Raw genomic sequence first — 15,612 nt, 5'->3', positions numbered from 1 at the left:
TTTCTGCGGGCGGCTGGCGGCGGGGGTCGCGCCTGTGAAGGCGAACACTAACATGGCGTGTTTCTTGTATTGCAGCCGTGCGGGCGGACCGTATGAGAGGCGGCCGCAACAAGTTCGGCCCTATGTACAAGCGTGACCGCGCCAGGAAGCTGCAGCTTCTGCGCCAGCGTCAGCTGTCCCACCCCGGCAGTCTGCTATCCGGGGGCCGGCCACCCACTACCTCGGGCATCGCCATCAGCTACTCCTCGCCGGGCTATTCCTCGGCGCAAGCCTCGCACGTCCACATTAAGGAGGAGATCCAGAGTCCCTTCCTGTCCTCGTCCACGTCTTCGCCAGACTCGTCGCCCTCGCCCATGCCTGGCCTGGGCGGCCTCGTGGCGGGCTCCAGTGGCGTGAGCGGCCTGGTGGCGTCCGGCCCCGTGGCGCCCATCATCGCCGGGCCAGATCCCACCCTGTGGGCCACCAACACCCAATCCAACGCCGCCGCCTCTGTCACCACCGCCGCGCCGCCCTCGGGAGGCGTTGGAGGCGGGGGTGGCGGTGGAGGGGGCGGGGGCGGAGGTAGGACGGTGGCAGCGGGCGGGCCCAGGATCCCTCTGATCATCCGTGAGCTGGTGGAGACCGTGGACGACCAGGAGTGGCAGAGCTCCCTCTTCTCGCTACTGCAGAACCAGACCTACAACCAGTGTGAGGTGGACCTGTTCGAGCTCATGTGCAAGGTGCTCGACCAAAACTTATTCGCGCAGGTGGACTGGGCCAGAAACTCCTGCTACTTTAAGGATCTCAAGGTGAGTCTCGGCCCGCCTGCCTCCCTCCCGCCCATGTCATACACCTCGTCTGGCCTTGCCTCACCCTGCATCACTGCCTTCCCTCACCTCACCATCACATTACCTTACCTAACCTAGCCACACCTCATCCTGACGTTATCTTACCTAACCTCACCCCACCTCACCTCACCTCACCTCACCTCACCTCATCTCATCTCATCTCATCTCACCTTACCTTATCTTATCTTATCTTACCTTACCTTACCTTACCTTACCTTAACCTTAACTTACCTTCTTACCTTACCTCATTTCATCTCACCTCACCTTACCATGATAATCATCATAGATTACCAGAGAATAATAGTGAACACGGAAGCGATCATTGGTATCACTTGTGCCCAAGTCTCAAGGTGAGTTAATGAAACACAGGTGACGCCCAGTAGACAGGTGAATAATTCCATCTACCTAGGATACTATACCACCTTAGCAAAAAACACCAACCATTGCTACGCACACTTCAGAGAGAGACAGACAGACAGACAGACACAGACAGAGACAGACAGACAGAAAAGAATATGAAAATATTAGAAAGGAGTAGAGAGAAAAAAATCAAGTAAAACCAGACCATTCATTCTTATGAAACGAATATTTTTCCCAAACATTGCATAAAATAAAAAAAAATAAAAATAAAGAAAAAAAATAGAAAATAGAGGATCTGCTTACCCATCAACCTTTTCTCTAGGCACTAAAAATAAGAATAAATAATAAAAACTTTTCTAACCAACCAAACAAACATAAATGAAGACTCAGAAATTCGAAGGGATAACTCGACGCATTAAAAACATGACGTGGCAACTGAGGCAGGCCACTACGGGGGGGCTCGGCGGGTCCCGGTCAGGCCGCCATGACCGGGATTCCTGGGCGCCGATCTAGGTCAGTAGTGCCAAGATCATGACTCGAGCAATACTTTCGGCAGTTGGCTCTCTCTCTCTTTCTCTCTCTCTTGCTCTCTCTTTCACTCACTCACTAGCTGGCTCACTTTTCCTCTCAGTCGTTCGTTCATTGACGTTTAGTGGCCTGAGAGAGAGAGAGTGTGTGTGTGTGTGTGTAAAATCGTTAGAGAGAGAGAATGAGCGATGAGAAATGAGAGTAAAAATAAATAAGGCAAGAGGAGAGGCGAATGCGGAATAAGAGAGACAGAGAGAGAATCTGCACACAACCTCAGACTTCGCACAATATTAAGTTAAGAGCATTTGATATGACGTGGTTTGTCCCTAATTCTGGTAACACTGACGCAGAGAGAGAGAGAGAGAGAGAGAGAGAGAGAGAGAGATTGACAAGGGCAGGGAAGTGAGTGCAAATATAGTGACGTCACGCGACCCACTCTCTCTCTCTCTCTCTCTCTCTCTCTCTGGGATTTTTTTTCACCACTGGCTTAAATTTTCCTTTTATGTACTTGTTGAGAGAGAGAGAGAGAGAGAGAGAGAGAGTTGAAGGATAGACGGAAATTAGCAGAGTATTCGACTATTTGTGTATTTTAAGGGGAAGGAAGGTTAGAAAGGAGGGGGGAGGAAGAGGGGGAAGACTTGTAGGGGGGGAATGACGCAACCACGGCCTCATTCTAGTGTTGGTCAGTGTGTCAAGGTTGCAAACTCTCTCTCTCTCTCTCTCTCTCTCTCTCTCTCTCTCTCTCTCTCTCTCTCTCTCGTCGCGTCAGCCACTCACTCTCTCCTTTACTCTATCAAGTTACAAGTATTTTTAGGTCGTTTTCACTTTCCGTCTCTCTCTCTCTCTCTCTCTCTCTCTCTCTCTCTCTCTCTCTGGGTTTCACTTTCATCCGTTTCACAAGAGGATCCAGTGGTTTCTAAATCGCCTTTTACTTTCGTTTTCAGAATCTGTTACTCCTTAATATTCGTTTTCTATTTACTGTAATGACTTAAAATAGAAGATTAGATCTGCAAATTCTTTTAATACTATTCTAAGACCATTTTTAGTGTTTTATGGATATTAACGTTTTTTTTTTTTTTCACTGTTGTAAAGCCTCGTGATAAGCTTTTGCTCTTTTTAATGTTTTTTAAAGGTTCCAGTATTCTTTTGCAAAGGTTTAAGATGTTTATAAGATAATTGAGTAGCGGTTTTTAGGTTCTGTGTAGTTTAGGATATCGAAGTGTTTATGAGTAGTAGTAGCAGCAGCAGCAGCAGTAAGGAGAATAAGGAAATGAAATGTATGAGAGAGAGAGAGAGAGAGAGAGAGAGAGAGAGAGAGAGAGAGAGAGAGAGAGAGAATCAGTGGCACTTCAGACATTTTCTTCAATTCCGCGTTCTTCTTTTTTGTTTTATTTTTTTTTATCTATTATTAAATGCACTCAAGCGAACACGGAAGACACACACACACACACACACACACACACACACACACACACACACACACAGTCGAGGTTGCGTCGTGTGTGTGTGTGTGTGTGTGTGTGTGTACATACGTACATACGTAAGTACATACGTAAGTACGTTATCATATCTCAACAGTCAGCCAGTAGCCATCCCCCGAACACACACACACACACACACACACACACACACACACACACACACACACACACACACATCCCTTCCTTAAACAAGAACACAGTAAAATCAACGTTGTCTTTGTAGTAATTAATAGAAAGGACGTCTTTTTATATAAATTTGAGATACATAAGGCACTCGTTGATATTTGAGTCTTAGAGAGAGAGAGAGAGAGAGAGAGAGAGAGAGAGAGTAACGAAACAGGAAATTCAATGTGATGGTAATTGTAATGTACAGTAAGAACATTATTTACCGTTTTAAACTTTAACTAGGAAAAAAAGTAAATGTATTCACAAAAACAAGGAAATGAGTTATTGTCATATTTTTCTTTTTTCCCATTCATGTTTATCTAATTTTGTTCCATTTTAACTCCATTATCTGGTGTGTTTTGCCTTGTCTTCTTATCAGTATTACTTTTTCTTTCTTTTATTCGTCAATCATATATTTACTTCATTCTTATATTAGCTTTTATTATCATTATTATATCTAAACCTATTACGTAACTTTTTTTTTTTAGACTTGCAGTAGTAGTAGTAGTAGTAGTAGTAGTAGTAGGAGGAGGAGTGGGAGACGTGTGGGAAAGATCGTAGTAGTAGTAGTAGTAGTAGTAGTAGTAGTAGGAGGAGGAGGAGGAGGAGGAGGAGGAGGAGGAAGTGAACAAGATAGGCAGTGGTGTATCGCTGTGATGTTGATTAACGAGTGATGATGATGGTAGGGTACACACACACACACACACACACACACACACACACACACACACACACACACACACACACACACACACAGGTTTCCGTACACACACCAAGGCTATATTCAAGGCTATACTGTCGACAGAGAGAGAGAGAGAGAGAGAGAGAGAGAGAGAGAGAATAATGCTACTGTTCGTTATTTAGTGTTCTCGCTCTCTATCTCTCGGTTTTTTTTTTTTTTTTTCCTTATTATTCATGTAACTTCAGCACGTTCCTTATCGTTACGTTAAGACAGAGAGAAGTATTGGAAACAGCATCGTAATAGCTGAAGATAACACGTAGTAGGAGAGAGAGAGAGAGAGAGAGAGAGAGAGAGAGAGAGAGAGAGATGAGATAAAGCGATATGAATGATACAAACTTTTATTCCATGCATGTTGTTTCTTTCACCAGTAATTGACAAAAGAATATAAAAAGTAGATTTGTTATTGTAGCATAGGAAGGACATTGTAGCGATAATAGTAATAGTGGTTGTTTTTGTAGCCTTGTTTATGATTGTGTACCTTTTTTTTCCGTGCTTCTCACACCACGTGGCGAATTCAGACGCTCTTTTGTTCGTGATCCTTTAAGCGCGAAGTATAGACGACTCGATCCTCTATACGCGAACTTAAGGTTATTGGATCCTACTGTGGTGAACAAAAGCTTACTGTAGTGTTTCATCCAGCGAGGCGTGGAATGTTTGCACGATTTGAATTATGACTTTGTTCCCTAACTTGTGGGGAGTGGGTGTGTTGGAGGATAGCTCTCTCTCTCTCTCTCTCTCTCTCTCTCTCTCTCTCTCTCTCTCTCTCTCTCTCTCTCTCAAATAACCCCGCACCAACCTGTATTCAGTACGAGAAACGCAGCGTGTTATCATAATATTATTCTCTGGCACACGCTGTCTTTCGTATTGTTATGTTACACTTTAGAGCAAGATCAGCATTTGTCAGGAGTGCGGGAAGGATAAGCTGCTAATGTTTTCATCCTTTCCGGCCGCCTTATCGCCTAAGCAGGTTACGGGCACCAGATGTAGGCCACTAGGTCATGTCGGCAGTGCGTCGGGAAATTTAGTGTAGCCTCGTTTCTCGGCTTTTTCTCACTCTTGCCGCTTTGATTTTTCTAGGTTAATCTGTGCGAGGAAAATGCTTATTGTGTTTTTTTTTTTTTTTATGTGATAGTATGTATATTGATTTGGCGATATAATTATTATTGTTGTTATTTTTTCTAGTTTAGTACGGATATGAAATGCATATTCTAATGACTCCCTGCCGTACCTTTCATCTTTATTATTTCCGTCATTTCACTTAATTATTAGTATAGATTTGTACTTTTTATTTTCCATGAATTATCATGTAAGGTTTGTATTGCCTAGTAACACAGATAATTTGTGTGGAAGCACTATTCTTCTCATGTTATTTTATTTCATTTACTTTTATTTCACTTTGTTATGTTATGTTCTGCTTCTTCTTTATGTATTTTATCATTACGTATTAGATTTTTCCTTACGTTGACAGACCGTGACTAATGTCGCTTCTTTTTCCTTTCAGGTTGATGATCAGATGAAACTCCTACAACACTCTTGGTCTGATCTGCTGATTCTCGATCACCTACACCAACGTATACATAATAGACTTCAGGTGAGAGAGAGAGAGAGAGAGAGAGAGAGAGAGAGAGAGAGAGAGAGAGAGAGAGATCACTTTAATCACTCACACTTTTATATACTTAACTCTCTCCTCTCCTTTAACATTCTAATCTCATGTATTTTATTAATAATATTCCTCTAATCAAAGTTCCTAGTTTCTCATATAGAAGCATAGGTGTATGGAACAGTATGAATAAGGAGATAACAAATGCAAAAATATACATAGATTCAAGGCAAAGCTGCGTATTAAGAGAAATGGAGATAGGACAGTACAAACATCATTCTTTTTCCCTTAAAACATAACTAGGTAAACACACACACACACACACACACACACACACACACACACACACACACACTCACACTCACACACACACACTTATAATGGGTGCATTAAACCTTCTTTCTAACCTCCTCTCCTTCAGGACAAGACCACACATAACATTAAACTCTGCTTCAAAACCAGACACACACACACATGGACACACACACACACACACACACACACACACACACACACACACACACACACACACACACACACACACACACACACACACACACACACTGATAAGTAACACAATAAACTTTTCCTCTAACACTACTTCTTCCCCTTTCAGGGCAAGACCACACATAGTATTAAACTCTCATAAAATCACACACACAGGCACATACACTTATAATCAACCCATTAAACCTTCCCTTTAACACCATTTCTTCCCCTTCAGGACGAGACCACACTGCCAAATGGTCAGAAGTTTGACCTGCTTTCCCTGGCTCTGCTCGGGACTACACAGTTCGCTGACCGTTTCCATGCCGTCCTCAGCAAGCTTATTGACCTCAAGTTTGACGTTCCAGAGTATATTTGCCTCAAGTTCCTTATTCTCCTTAATCCAGGTACTTATTTTGGGTGTGCCATGGGGGAACTGTCGGGTCTTCTTTACATGTGAGGGATTTTTATGAGGGTTCTGAATGTTAAGTGTGAAATGAATTGAGTTGTGGTTTTAACTGGGAGGTTAAAGGGTAAACTTGAATATTAACTGTGAAATAAGGGTTTATTTTGTGTTTTATTCGTCATAGGGGCTTGTTAAGGATAAATCTTATAATTAACTGAAAATGAAAAATATAGCTTGCTTTGTGTTTTTTAAGATGTCAGAAGCCAGCCTGCTTAATTTGATACTCCCTAAAAGTTAATAAGATTCCATAAGGTTTAGTTGCAGTGGTGTCTTAATGTACTGAAGTGTTCTGGTATTCTATTTTTTAATTTAGGAATCAATGTAGTAAAGATTTTTTTTCTGATTTGAAGCTTCATCTGTTCAAAATAAGAGGTTAGGTATTGAGATTTCTAGTTTTTAAGTGTACATATTTTTTCAATGTCTTGCTGAAAAATCTCTCATTAATGTCTTATCACTATTTTCTTGCTATCTTGTCTCATTACTATCTCTTATCAAACTTAAATTCTTCTCCTCTCACTATCATCTTTGCATAATCTTCACCAGCCCTGACACCTCACCATTACTTCAACCATTACTATCTTCACCCATTCATACATCACTTCACCCTTACCATCACATCATCTTTCCAAACACATCACTACCACCAAGCTTCTCTCTGAAAATTATGTTTCTCAATATATTTTCACCATCTTCAATTTCTCCACCCCCTACCAAGCATACATAGCATCTCTACTCCTCATTTCACTCTGGTATTTCCAAACACATGACTATTACTAAGCTTGTTTCTCAATATATCATCACCATTTTTCACCCCTACTAAGCCTGCATAACATCCCTACTCCTCATTTCACTCTACTATTCCCAAACACATTTCTTTAATCCCTACCAAGCTTAATTCCCCATGATAACAACTCAAGTTACTTATTTCATCATATTCCAGCAGAGGTGAGACTGCTGAGTGACCGGCGCTCAGTCAGCACGGCACACGAACAGGTCAAACAGGCCCTTATGGAGTACATCACCAATGTTCATCCTGAGGACACGGTAAGTCATGCATCTCCTTCCTTCCCATGGTCAGCTGTGTGTGTGTGTGTGGACGGCCTGTGTTCAGTGAAGTGGAGGCCTCAAGGTGGTGGTCACTGTCTTGCTCTTACTCTGCATCTCCATATGAAGTCTTGGGGGAGTTTTTTTGATAGGGAAAGTTAAAGGGTGACTATTGTGTCTTGTTTGTGAAGGAAAGTTTTGGGTTATGTTATAGTTGGTGAAAATACTTTTGAAAATTCCTATAACTTCCAGTAGATTAATATTTTTGGTTAATACGATGCCAAAATGTTCTAAGAATGTGTAATTGGGTTTGTCAGTGATCAACACCTCTTTATATTAAGAATAACATTATATTGTGAATGCAATCCTATACCAACCTTATCTTCCACTAATATTAAAGACATGAGTCACCAGATAAATAGTTCATAAATTTGTATGAGTAGTGTTATATATATGTACAGCACTTACTACAAACAAATTTCAAGTATTTTCCTAGTGACAAACTTTCATACTTGTTCTCACTTGTATCTTCATTTTATTTTCTTCCTCTTAATACTGATCTAAATAATCTAATATGTGAAGTATAATTTATTCATTATTCACTTGCCCTCACTTCATTCTATTAGTTTTATTTTATTTCAGTAAGTAATCTTGTAATTTCACATTCTTCTAAGTCATCCATACACTCATGCTACTGATTCAGCTGTAACCTTCTACATTAGTTATATAATTGCTCTGAGTCCGTTATTTTTCTATGTTCACTCCTCTAGTTTGCCATAACTAACCACTACTGTATTAAAGAAACACTAAACATTTCTCAGTTTCTGAAGTACGTATTGTAGAGCGTTCAGTCTCACAGGACAACATTTAGCCATCAGTCAAAGAAATCCCTCTGGAAACTATCGGTAACTTCAATGTCATACTCAAACTCCTCAGATGGAAGCCTTAATACATCCATACAGAGATCCAGAGTTTTATCTTTTGCAGGCCAGTTCTTGTGCATGGCCTCACCACACGGGCAGGTCCCTCACTTTTGACTTGCAGGCTCAGGCAGGCTGGGCTGAGGTGGAGAGGGTGTAGCCTGGTAGCCTTGTGAGGGTGGTGAGACACAGAACCCCTTGCCCTTGTCTCCTTGCCTCTGTATCATCTAGAATGGGAGGGAGTCTTGATTAGGGGTCTTTTGAAGCAGGAACTGGCTGGCATGATGGTGACTTAATGTAAACACTGATTTCATTCTCTCAGTAAAAGAATTTGGGCATTAAAACATAAATGAATATAAAATTTAACTCTTTCCTTTATTATAGATGCAAAACATTAAACAGTTCAGCTAATATCTATAAGACAAATATGGACAAAAGCTGAAAATAAACCTTCCATTTTGTTACCAGTAGAAAGATATTGAGTCCTGGTATTCACAAAGCCAGTGTTACCTTTCATCAGTCATACTCTGCTTCTCAGGGCCTCAGGGTTGTGTTGAGTGCTTCCCTCATGGTAGCTTGTGTGGGTCAGCCCCTGTTGTGTCTCTGGCTTCTCTTGTGCCCTTTACTACTTGGGAATATCATTGTGTTTCTGGAGAATTCATTATGCCTGGTTTAGTTTGCTTCAGTTGTCATACTTAAAAATACTACAGCATTATGCCTTGTCGGAAATACTTTAACCTTTTCACTGCTGTTTCAATGGTTTCTTAAGTCACAAGGTACTATAAGGCATTTCTCTTCACTCTACAGTCATTTCTAACCTTTGTACTGGCTAGATATTGGAAAATGTAGCCTGTCCATCCCTTTCTCTTCTTTGTGGTGCCTCTAAAGATCATGTACAGTTTTCTTAATGTTGTGGCTTGCATACTGCAGTGAAATGGTTAATGCAATGTTCACTAGATATATTTTTGATGATGGGAATTACAGTTTGCATGCTAGATCACTGTCCTTAATTTGTGTATGCATATCAATGCAGAGTAAAGAAAATAGTTGCATCCCCTTGATAATTCTCAAAATATCCAGCATCATTTGGTATCTACAATTTGCACTTAAGCAGATAAAGTTGATGATGTCCCAACTTTTCACTATTGCTGACTGACTTTATTGTAATCTTGTACATATAGCTAAGTTAGTGGGAGGAGCTGCCTGTTATTGTGTTCAGCTTATTACAATCTCCTTTGGTCTCTGGAGCTGCTGCAGTTTGCTCTTTGATCTGTGGCTTCATTCACTCATTGCATTATTTTGTACTCCTAATCCATTCATGAATCCTGCATATTGGTAATTTTCTTCTGTGATGTTTACTAACCTTTCCTATACTTATCAACCTTCTACACCTCTTTAAGTAGTCTGTAATATTCTCTGTATTCCATTACCCTTCTCTTAGCATCCCATTTGTATATGTGCTGTATAATATCGCTGGATAAGTATACTAGTGTGGCTCATGTATGGTCCTCTGTATGAGCAGATAATGCATACTTCAGGAACTGACTCTGCCCTCTTAACCTACTGTAGTTTTGGGAAGACCTTTGTCACATAAGCTGCTTTGGCTGTGTACTTGTATCTCAGTGACTTCCAGCAACTTTTGATCAGTCCTGTCACTTTTTAGGCTCATGTTCTTCAATGCTTGGCTCTCTCATCAAGACTGTTCTCAAAGGCCACTGGGATGATTAGTCAGGTTCTCAAGGGTGTTTGTTTCTGTTCATGGTGCTGACTCAGTGCAAAGCTAATTCTTGAATCATAAAAACACCATTGAAAGCTTTGATACCTTCCACTACAGCCTGTTGAAATAGTCTGAGGCGCTGAGATTTTCAAGAACACCCCTTAGCAATTCTCAACCCCAAATAAGATGTACAAATCATACACAAATCCCTGTGAGTTCCACCTGTATAATTTCCCATTGTTATACCACCAGGAGAAATACCAGAAGATGATGGACCTTCTACCGAACTCCACTTCATTGCCGACAACGGTGAAAAATACCTTTACTTCAAGCACATAAACGGTGCCGCACCCACGCAGACTTTGTTAATGGAAATGCTGCACACTAAACGGAAATAAGAGGAGGTGGCAAACTTTCAACTCTCAGCCGTCCAGTGCGCCACATGTGTAGAGAGGTTAGTTGATGGCTCTCTCATAGTACACTCTTCAAGTAGTAGTGTTGTGGGACTAAATGCTGACTGATTTGTATTGATTCTGGTATTTTCATGGGGTCTTGTATTTGTTCAGAGTGATGGAGTTTGGTGCTAATTGACTGTATGCCGTTGTTCATTCCTGCCATTCAAAATATTGTAGCTAACTATATAAAACATCAAATATAGAAAGATTTAACACTACAGTCAACTTAAAACATCCTAGTGATCAGGTTTTATTGTTGTGTTTGTTGTTTCAGGGTGGAAAACAAAGTTTTTGGTCACCAGAGCAGGTGGGAAGGTCCTGGGTCAGTGCAGTGAGTACACCAGCTTGACCAGCCAGCCTGCCAGCCTACCAGCCTATCACAGTCTGCTACAGTCAAGTAGCTACTGGCGTCTGCCACAGCCCGGGAACAAGGGTTCCTGGGTGGCGCAGAAGCAGCTGTGCAACACTGCCCATCCCTTACAAACAAGCTAAGGACTAAGCTTCATGTTGTCTGTGGTGACAATGTAGAGGAGGATCTGTCTAACCAGCAACCCACTCACTGTCAAGGTAGTTCAAAATTGCTGAGTGTCAACTGGATGGAGACTCACCCTCATCCACCATCACCACCATCACACCACCACACCACCACCACCACCACTCCACTGTTGCAGGCATCCAAATAGTGTAGTGCTGTGCTAGTCAAACCCTGTGAGGGGTGGAGACGTTGCTCCTGAACCTGCCGACGCCAGACTGTCATCTGTGGTGCTAAGTAGCTCCGGGATGCCCTGAGGTACAAGAGTAGTGGAGTGGCCTTGAGCAATGGACGAGACGGGTGGCCAGTGTGTGGCTCGTGCTGTGTGGCCTCTCCCTCCCTCCCTCCCTCCCTCCCTCCCTTGTTTCATTTGTTACCAGAAGCACTCATGGTGCAATCAGGACTAATATTAGCAAGTTGAGGCTCTCAAGTGCAGACCAGTCAGTGGTGCGCTACTCTCACTAAACGATATTAACCTGATACATACAAGTAGGAAGGTTTTTCTGTCCCACTGTGGCGCATCATACCTCATTTCTCACTGTTCTTATGGTGGCGGTCTCCTCACTCACTCACTTTGGTACAAAGCTCTCACTTGTGAATACGTTTCAACACTTATATATCTATTTATTTCTGAGTATAATTACTACAAAGACCTGGGCACTTGTCCAATCTGTCTGCCCAGATACATAAATAATAAAAAAAAAAATTGATACATTAATGCATAACACATAGATGTAGGTGTTGTGAATTAGTTTTTGATACTGTTGTTTTGTACAAGAGATTATACAGTAGCAGAGTAATGTATTCTTGCATGAGCAATCATCTCTTACCAGATATTGCTGACACTTGTCCAGGACGTGTGTGTGTTCGGTGCGGGGCGAGTGACGGCCGCTCCCTTGCCCGTGTCTGTCACTTAGATAATGGTAGACTTTGGAATTACCAAGCAGAAGCATAAATTTCTAGTGCCTCATCTAGGATAACCCAGCATGTACAAAACACACCCTTGTGGCACGCAGCAGGAGGCAAGAGGGAGCCAGCCCACCTTCTTCATTGGACACTTCCCAAATTGCTGTCCCTGTGCAATATTAATATTATTTCCATTGGAGAGACTGAAATTAGGTTTGTTTGTAGCCCATTCAGGATATATCAGTTGTGCCGAATGCCTTTGTGTGGCGTGGCGCGGCCATCACTGCGACGCTGCCGCCGCTGCGGCCGCCACCTGTTGTCAAGAAAACATTATTAAAACACCAAGGTCTGTTTTCCAATCATCGTGTTGTTGTGAAAGAAAACACGAAAATATCAGAAACTACTAAATATTGTAGCAATGAGAAGCAATGCTCTTAATTCTCTTTGATTTCATTTCTTTCTATCTTATTATCTTCCTTTTTTCCTTTTTTTAATTTTTCGTCTAGATTTTAATACAGCAGTTTAGTTTAAGTTTAAAATTAAGATTTGGAACATTCCAATTCTAGGGATTCAAGGGCATTCTTCACCAGGGTCAATCGTCCTTCCTGGGGTTCTTCTTGGCATAATCCCCAACGTCATGCATCATCAAAGTCACCCCAACGGTTGCTGCTGCACATTCCGCATCGCTAACTATAATATTTGCAGCTGAAGTGTTGTAGTACGTACTCCTTATCTCCTCCTGTTGTACTTTTGCGTTTCCTCGTCTCCTAAAAAACTCTGTACAGACATTTTTTTTTTCTAGATATGTAAGTTTCTAGCTGGCTTTTTTCCTCTTATTGCTACTCATTGCAAGGTTTTATTACTATTTTTCTCTCTTTTTAGCTATGACTAGGTTTAATTATTTTCTGTATTATACTTGAGGAAAGATGAATGTGTAGGGTGTGTATTTTTCCTCCTCCTCCTCCTCCTCCTCCTCCTCCTCCTCCTCCTCCTCCTCCTCCTCCTCCTCCTCCTCCTCCTCCTTGTCTCTGCCACTGCTGCCGCCACAGCAGCAGCAGCAGCAGCAGCAGCAGCTATCTGGAACCCTGCAACTTTTGTATATTTTTAAGTGACGTGTTTCCTTCCTCGCCTACTTAATGAATGATGTGCACATGTCTTGTTTATTACCTATTGTTACTACTCTTATTATTATAATTGACAATTTTATCACTTTTAAATCGGAATACAGCATGCTCGTCTCTTTTTAAAATAAACTTTAAAAATATTACCTATTATACCATACCAGTGAAAATTCGAAGGTGATTTTAGCCTGTAACAAAAAAATGATAATATTTTTGTACCAATTGATAATCTATTACATTTAAATCTATTGTAAGAACAGAAATTCTATTAGATGAGTAAATTTTAACCCACAGACTGACTTAGATGTGTCAGGAGTTGGTGTACAGATGTTGAAATGTCAGAGAGATTTATTTTTGGAAACCCTATTTTGAGCACAAGAGAGATATGTTAGGATGTATTTAAGTCAGTCTGTGCCTCTCCGATCCCTGGAGGAGGACCGGGGAGTGTGAGCGTTGAGCCGCGGTGACGAGGATCCCACATCAGGGCTGACTCAGTGTTGTGAATAATACATGAATGCTATCAGTGTCCATTCATCGCTCATACTTCGTGGCCTCTGCTCTTTTCTCCACCATCAGTGTGATATCGACTCACATCTCTTAACTGTATGAAAGAAAAGCGTTCAATGCCCTCTTTTGTTGGACTTTCGGCCCGTCAGATCCCTGCGTTCACTGACTTTTGGCGGCATTGACTCACTCTAACCTCTGTACCAGAAGAAGCAGCAGCAGCAGCAGCAGCAGAAGCAAAACCAGAAGAGAAATTGTACATACTTTCCTTTGTGTCCTGTAAAGAGATAAACAAGTGTTCTTTGTATAAAAAATCTGTACCTTAAGATGATTGATATATGTATTATCTCCTCGTGGTGATACTCCAAGTGCCGAGCCGTCTGTCTGTCGGTCCGAGCTGCTTTGGTCAACTTTTCTTCACACCAGTGCCTATTGACATTATTTTCCCATTAGAGTGGAGAATCACCACTTGAAGATTGAGTTTTATATGCGACAGCCCAAGCACGGAGTAGCCGGGAATGTAGGTCATCTTATTAGATTCTATAATTAATGCTAATAACTGAGATGGGATTAATAAAGTGTTTTATTTAGATTATTAACTCTTATTTACATCCTCCTTTTCTTTTCTTATAATGGTGGTTGTTTTTGGTCTTATTCTTACTGGTGATGAATTGACAGCTGGTTTACATTAGTTTATCTGTCTGTCTTCCTATATCTATCTCCTCTATCTGTTCTTTCTGTCTTTATTATGTGCTTATTTTTTGTTTACCTGTGCTCTCTCTCTCTCTCTCTCTCTCTCTCTCTCTCTCTCTCTCTCTCTCTCATTAAATTAGTTCTTTCGGCCGTTTCCATAGAATTATCTTAATTAACTACCAAAATCGTTAAATAACCCCTAAATGTCATTTGATTAGGCAGATCGCTCACCAGAACAGGCAGGGGACCAAGACCAACATGGGCACAACACCCACCCCGCTTCCTCCAAATGTCAACCCGTGTAATTCACCACGGTCGTCTGCTGGTCACCCAACCAGTCTTCCCCATTACGGATCAAGCTCAAAGCTCATAGACCGATCTTCGGGTAGGACTGAAACCACAACACACTCCACACACCGGGAAAGCGAGGCCACAACCTCTCTAGTTACATCCCGTACTTATTAACTGCTAGGTGAACAGGGACTACACATTAAGAGGTTTGCCCATTTGCCTCACCGCTTCCCAGGACTGGAACCCGGGCCCTCTCGATTGTGAGCCGAGCGTGCTAACTACTAAACTACGCGGTGTGTAATTCACCACGGTCGTCTGCTGGCCACCCAGCCAGTCTTCCCCAGCTCAGAGCTCATCTTCGGGTAGGACTGAGACCACAACACACTCCACACACCGGGAAAGCGATGCCACAACCCCTTGAGTTACATCCCGTACCTATTTACTGCTAGGTGAACAGGGCCTACACATTAAGAGGCTTGCCCATTTGCCTCGCTGCTTCCCGGGATTCGAACCCGGGCCCTCTCGATTGTGAGTCGAGCTTGCTAACCACTGCACTACGCTATGTGTGTGTGTGTGTGTTTACCTAGATGTATTGTACAGGGCTCGAGTGGGGCTTATAGTGTCCTGTCTCCATATCTCCATTTATCTATTTTTTCTTTAAAACTATGCACATTATGTGCTGTAATAACTTCATCACTCAATGCATTCCATTTTTCCACCGTTCTATATGGAAAACTCATACTTTCCAATATCCTTCACACACTGCCTCATCCT

At 41.9% G+C, this 15,612-nt stretch overlaps 1 protein-coding gene across 3 annotated transcripts in view; it reads left to right on the top strand.

Moving 5' to 3' along the window:
• Positions 1–14,446, top strand: part of LOC123510473 (nuclear hormone receptor FTZ-F1-like) — a 72,905-nt gene extending 58,459 nt beyond the window's left edge. For 2 of the 3 annotated variants that reach the window (XM_045265680.1, XM_045265678.1), the window contains 6 exons: positions 76–788; positions 5,605–5,694; positions 6,428–6,596; positions 7,596–7,699; positions 10,589–10,790; positions 11,066–14,446. In XM_045265680.1, coding sequence (XP_045121615.1) covers positions 76–788; positions 5,605–5,694; positions 6,428–6,596; positions 7,596–7,699; positions 10,589–10,675 — 1,163 coding nt within the window. In that variant the 3' untranslated portion in view covers positions 10,676–10,790; positions 11,066–14,446. The remainder of the gene's footprint in view (positions 1–75; positions 789–5,604; positions 5,695–6,427; positions 6,597–7,595; positions 7,700–10,588; positions 10,791–11,065) is intronic. The other variant, XM_045265679.1, reaches the window with a different exon arrangement.
• Positions 14,447–15,612: the final 1,166 nt, after the last annotated feature.

The sequence above is a fragment of the Portunus trituberculatus genome, chromosome 29 (genome assembly GCF_017591435.1).
Source record: "Portunus trituberculatus isolate SZX2019 chromosome 29, ASM1759143v1, whole genome shotgun sequence".
Classification (NCBI taxonomy): Eukaryota; Metazoa; Arthropoda; class Malacostraca; order Decapoda; family Portunidae; genus Portunus; species Portunus trituberculatus.
Note: the sequence above shows the minus strand (reverse complement) of the source record. Positions and strands in the feature narration are given on the sequence as shown.